This window comes from Papaver somniferum, chromosome 6 (assembly GCF_003573695.1).
Source record: "Papaver somniferum cultivar HN1 chromosome 6, ASM357369v1, whole genome shotgun sequence".
In the NCBI taxonomy this organism is placed as follows: domain Eukaryota; kingdom Viridiplantae; phylum Streptophyta; class Magnoliopsida; order Ranunculales; family Papaveraceae; genus Papaver; species Papaver somniferum.
Window position 1 is genome coordinate 102,549,004 of NC_039363.1, and position 6,430 is coordinate 102,555,433.

Sequence of the window (6,430 nt, forward strand, 5' to 3'; positions counted from 1 at the left end):
CTCCACCTTCTATCCCAACCAACCAAAGAACAAGCTAGTCAAGTTTCGTTCAGTATTCTAAAGTGATTGGCAATCGTAACTTCCTATCAAACACCTTGAAGATCGAGGACATACATGTATTGGTAGATCGTGCGCGTGCAAATTTCTTATCACTATGTGAATTGTGCTAGAATCAAGGTGCCTAAATATCTAGACTAAGACTCCTAATAATTACATATTTGCACAAGAGTCAACATTTCAAGGTAAATGAGCTCCATTTTTATGATTTTTTATTTATTTATTTATTTTTTTTTGATTTTTCAATTTTTTTTGGAATTTTTCAATTTTTTCAAAAAGATGGAGTTTTGTTTTCAATTATGGCAAATTATCATGGTATCTACTCTATACCCCCAAACCTAAACTAAACATTGTCCTCAATGTTTCAAAATATGGAAAGAATTATAAAACAATATATGAAGAGGAACATGCTGAGTAGAGTAAAAGGAGAGAGAATACCCGATTGTACGGCGACAGCTCGATTAAAACTCCGTTATTTCAAGGCAAAAATCCATCATATTAGGAGTCACAATGGATGAGCACAAAAAATATATATAAAAGGAAATTTAACTAACACATTATCTACAAGAAAATTTTGGTTTTTAATGGGATTGGACTTTTTGGGGAAAAATTTGGTTTTGTTGGGAAACATTTGGTTTTGATGGGAAAACGAAAAATTTTGGTTTTTAGGGAAAGAGTGGACCAGTTTAGTCCACATAGACTGGGTCCTCCAGGTTGGTTGTTTCAATGTCGGGTGGAAATGGCTCAAGGAATGGCTTTAATCTCTGCCCGTTGACTTTGAAAACGTTCTTGTTGGAGACATCCTCCAGCTCTACAGCTCCATGAGGAAAAACTGTGCGTACTAGGTACGGACCCTTCCATCTGGAACGCAGTTTTCCTGGAAAAAGATGTAATCGGGAGTCATACAGCAAGACTTTCTGACCAGGAGTGAAGGATTTGCGTAGAATACGCTTGTCATGAAACATCTTCATCTTCTGCTTATATAACTTGGCACTATCATAAGCCTCATTTCTCAATTCTTCCAACTCGTTGAGTTGAAGTTTTCGTTGAATTCCAGCTTCGTCCAGAGAAAAGTTCAGCTCTTTGATTGCCCAGTAGGCACGATGTTCTAATTCCACAGGTAGATGACATGGCTTTCCATACACTAGACGATAGGGGGACATGCCAATTGGTGTCTTATAAGCTGTTCTATAGGCCCACAAAGCATCATTCAATCTCAATGACCAATCTTTCCTGGACGGGTTGACCGTCTTCTCCAGAATGTGCTTAATTTCCCTATTAGACACTTCCACTTGTCCACTAGTCTGAGGGTGGTACGGAGTAGCAACCTTGTGAGTTATGCCATACTTGCGTACTAAAGACTCAAAGTACTTGTTACGAAAATGTGAACCGCCGTCACTGATGATAGCTCTAGGGGTACCAAAACGTGCAAATATGTTTTCCTTTAGAAATGAAAGTACCACCTTGTGGTCATTTGTTCTGGTTGCTATGGCTTCTACCCACTTAGAAACGTAATCAACTGCGACTAGGATGTACAATCTACTGTCAGAAATAGGGAATGGACCCATGAAGTCTATCCCCCAAACATCAAAAATCTCCACAATCAAAATGGGGTTCAATGGCATCATGTTTCTCCTCGAAATGCTTCCTAGCTTTTGACAGCGTTCACAAGCAATACAATACTCATAACAGTCCTTGAACAATGATGGCCAATAGAATCCACACTGCAAAATCTTTGCAGCGGTTTTCTTGGCACTGAAATGGCCTCCACATGCTTGGTCATGACAGAAAGATATCACATCTTTCTGCTCAGTGTTGGGGACACATCTCCTAATGATTTGGTCTGGGCAGTACTTAAACAAATATGGGTCATCCCAAATGAAATGTTTGACTTCAGCCAGGAATTTACAGCGGTCTTGTCTCGACCAACGTGAGGGAATCCTACCTGTAGCGAGGTAGTTAACAATATCAGCAAACCAAGGAAGGTCTGAGATAGACATCAGCTGTTCATCTGGGAATGATTCTCTAATCAGCTCACATTCATCAATAGACTCTAAAGTTAATCTAGACAAATAATCAGCAACCACATTCTCACAACCTTTCTTATCACGGATTTCGAGATCGAATTCCTGTAATAAGAGTATCCATCGAATAAGGCGAGCTTTAGCATCCTTCTTGGAAAGAAGATACTTCAAAGTCGCATGGTCTGTGTATATGATGATCTTAGACCCTATCAGATAAGATCTAAACTTGTCTAATGCGAAAACGACGGCAAGCAATTCCTTCTCGGTAGTTGAATAATTGAGTTGGGCATCATTAAGGGTTTTGCTAGCATAGTATATCACATATGGTAGTCTATCAACTCGCTGTCCTAAAATAGCACCAACAGCATAATCAGAGGCATCACACATAAGTTCGAACGGAAGCTTCCAATCGGGTGGTCGGACTATAGGAGCGGTGGTGAGAAGGGTTTTTAATTCCTCCCATGCCTTCACACAAGCAGCATCGAAATTGAAGGCAACATCTTTGGAGAGAAGACTGCACAGAGGTCTGGAGATTTTGCTGAAATCTTTGATGAATCGCTGGTAAAAACCAGCATGACCTAGAAATGATCTGATCTCCTTCACAGAGCAAGGTTGTGGTAGATGTTGAATGAGGTCAACTTTAGCTTTATCCACTTCAATTCCTTTTTCTGAGATGATGTGTCCTAGAACTATTCCTGAATTCACCATAAAATGGCATTTTTCCCAATTTAGAACAAGGTTCTTTTCTTTACATCTGGATATCACGAGGGCAAGATGCTTCAAACATTCGTCAAACGAGGAACCAAAAACAGAGAAATCATCCATAAAGATCTCGAGAAAACTATCTATCATGTCAGAAAAAATACTCATCATGCAACGCTGAAAAGTAGCAGGTGCATTACACAACCCGAAGGGCATACGTCTATAAGCAAACGTCCCAAATGGACACGTGAATGTAGTTTTTTCCTGATCTTCTGGAGCAATGTGAATTTGGTTATAACCGAAAAAGCCATCTAGAAAACAGTAGTGACTGTGTCCAGACACACGTTCTAGCATTTGGTCAATGAAAGGGAGCGGGAAGTGATCCTTCCTTGTTACTGTGTTCAACTTCCTGTAGTCGATGCATACTCGCCATCCTGTGGTTGTACGAGTAGGGACTAATTCATTCTTGTCGTTTTGAACTACAGTAATGCCTGACTTCTTAGGCACAACTTGAATGGGACTAACCCATTTGCTATCGGGAATTGGGTATATGATACCCGCATCAAGTAGTTTCAGGATCTCTCCTTTGACTACATCTCTCATGTTAGGATTAAGTCTCCTTTGCATTTCCCTAGATGGTTTGGCATTCTCTTCAAGGTTAATGTGGTGCATGCAAATGGTGGGACTAATTCCTTTGAGATCTGAGATGGTCCATCCTAAGGCCTCTTTGTGTTCCTTAAGTACTTCTAAAAGCTTACTTTCATGTTCCGTGTCTAAACATGATGAAATAATGACGGGTAAAGTATCAGAAGAACCTAGGAATGCGTACTTCAACGTACTAGGCAATGTTTTCAATTCAAGCTTGGGTGGCTCAACAATGGATGGAATAATCTTGGAATCAGAGAGTAAGGGTGGTTCCACTTCATATTTCCTTTCAGTGACGTCCATTTGAGGTACAGATTCGAGCAGAGATAGGACGTCACTACAGTATGCATCATCATAGGAATCTGGGTTAAAGTTCTCCATACATGCTTGAAAGGGGTCGACGGATAGAATGTTAGTCAACGAATCTTGCATTAATCCTTCAATCATATTGACTTCATGCACATCATCATCATCAAGATTCACAGGTTGTTGACTAATATCGAACACATTCAATTCTACCGTCATGTTGCCAAAAGACAGTTTCAACACTCCATTACGATAATTAATGATCGCGTTGGACGTAGCCAAGAAAGGACGTCCTAAGATGACAGGAATGTGACAGTCTGGGTTTTGTACAGGTTGAGTGTCTAAGACAATGAAGTCTACGGGAAAATAGAATTTGTCAACCTTGATCAAAACGTCTTCGACCACTCCACGAGGAATCTTGACAGATCGGTCTGCCAGTTGTAGAGTGATAGATGTTGGTTTCAACTCCCCAAGACCTAACTGCTCATAAACAGAATATGGCAGTAGGTTAACACTTGCACCTAGGTCTAATAACGCTTTATTGACCGTGTGTTCTCCTATAGTGCAAGAAATTGTTGGACATCCTGGATCCCTAAACTTTGGTGGAGTTTTGTTCAGAATGATGGAACTCACCTGCTCAGCTAAGAAAGCACGTTTTTGCACATTAAGCTTGCGCTTTTGAGTACACAAGTCTTTGAGGAATTTAGCATATGCAGGGATTTGCTTGATTGATTCAAGAAAAGGAATGTTGATGTTGACTCTCTTGAACAGATCTAACATCTCATTGTAATGGGTACTTTTCTGTTGATAGATCAATCTTTGAGGAAATGGGGCAACAGGAGAATGAGTTGGCAAAGGGACATTCACAGCAGTAGATTTGTCAGATTTTCCAACTTGCTCAGGTTCTTTGGTTTTCTGGGGTTGTGTAGACAGCGTGGAATTTGTATCAGATTCATTAGGTTCGCCCACGTTGTTCTCAATGACTTTACCACTTCGGAGGGTGGTAATGGCATGGATTTGATCGGGTGAGGTTTCAGTGCAGGATGTTGTGCCTGTTTGAAATATCCTCTTTGGATTTTGTTGGGGTTGGCTCGGAAGTTTACCCTTTTCTCTCTCACACATTTGATCCATCTTTTGATCTAGATTTTTCTGACTTTGCATCAAACTCTGGAACATTTCCTCTAGGGTGGATAATCTCTTGTCGGTATTGTGTTGAGGATATGATTGTTGTTGAGAGTTTGATTGTTGTTGAGGGTTTCTCGGGTGTTGATAACCTTGATTGTTCTGATATCCCTGATTGTTTTGATAGCTCTGATTAGGTTGAGATGGTCCTCCCTGAGTGGGTCCTTTTGACCATGAAAAGTTAGGGTGGTTTCTCCATCCTGGATTGTAGGTCTGTGAATAAGGGTTTATGCTCTGGTTTTTGAAACATGGCATGTGCCTGTTCAAGCCTAGATTCCTGGACTGCAAGCAAATCGGGACAATTTTGGAATTGATGGTTGGGATCGTTACAAGCAGCACAAACAGACGAACCGACATGTTCTCGGAGAGTAGTGGTGGAAGGTTTTGAATTTTTATGTAGTTCTAACTCTTCTAATCTCCTAACTATTGATGCCATGTTTGCTCTTCCCTCAAAATCCGCTTCAATCCTAAAAGCCTTTGCTTCGGATGTAGTCTTTCTGGTTTCACGGATGGATTCCCACTGTTGCGTCTTTTCAGCTACTTCAATCAAGAAGTCCCAAGACGCGTCAGCAGTTTTATCTACGAATAGACCATTACACATCGAATCAACCGTTTTTCGGGTGGACACATCTAGACCTTCATACAAAATTTGCACAAGTCTCCATTTTTCAAAACCATGATGGGGACATTGGAGCAATAATTCATTGAATCTCTCCAGGTATCTAGCTAAGGTCTCACCCTCTAATTGCACAAAGCTATTCAGACTTTGACGAATTGTCGCAGTCTTGTGGTTTGGGAAAAACTTTTTGAAAAACTCCTTTATGAGGTCATCCCATGTCATGATGGATTGAGGCTGTAAAGCATAAAGCCAGGCCTTTGCCTTATCTTTCAGGGAGAAAGGAAAAAGCCTTAACTTCAGGGTTTCGTCGGACATTTGAGTGAAACGCAGAGTTCCACAAATTTCCTCGAATTCTCTCACGTGGTGGTACGGATTTTCATTCTCAACACCTCTAAAAATAGGAAGCATCTGTATTGTGCTTGATTTCAGCTCATAATGGCCATTAGCCTCGGGCAGCACAATACAAGAAGGTTGACTGGCTCTAGTCGGGTACATATAATCCTTGAGGGTACAGGGTTCTCCCATTGTTTCTGGTTGATCTGGACTGTCTCCCTCAGAACTTAGAATTTCGATAGGTTCGTCTGGGTTAATTCTAACAAGTCTGTTTGTCTGGTCTCTGTAGGTCACAATCATGTCCTAGTAGGTACCTTAACTAACATGTTGGTCAGACAGAGCAATCGGAAACAATTTGGCCCACAAGGGTTATGAAGATTTGGTTTTGAATGGGTGTTGGACTAACAAGGGATTTTGGTTTTTGGTTTAAAATTGGGCTTTGGAAAATTTTTTTGAACTAAACCTAGCATAAATTAGCACAACTCATAAAAGAAAATAAAAACAATAATAATAATTAAGACAAGCCCATAAAAGAAAAAAGAAAAATAAAAAAAAAATAAAA

At 40.3% G+C, this 6,430-nt stretch overlaps 1 protein-coding gene across 1 annotated transcript in view; it reads right to left on the reverse strand.

The window, feature by feature from the left end:
* Positions 1 to 1,007: 1,007 nt before the first annotated feature.
* LOC113291217 overlaps positions 1,008 to 6,430 on the reverse strand; it is a gene marked incomplete at its 3' end in the record, with an annotated part of 18,688 nt that continues 13,265 nt past the window's right edge. Inside the window, exons 2-5 of the mRNA XM_026540777.1 lie at positions 2,767 to 3,011; positions 1,950 to 2,652; positions 1,324 to 1,652; positions 1,008 to 1,290 (exon numbers count right to left, since the gene is read on the reverse strand). Coding sequence (XP_026396562.1) covers positions 1,008 to 1,290; positions 1,324 to 1,652; positions 1,950 to 2,652; positions 2,767 to 3,011 — 1,560 coding nt within the window. The remainder of the gene's footprint in view (positions 1,291 to 1,323; positions 1,653 to 1,949; positions 2,653 to 2,766; positions 3,012 to 6,430) is intronic.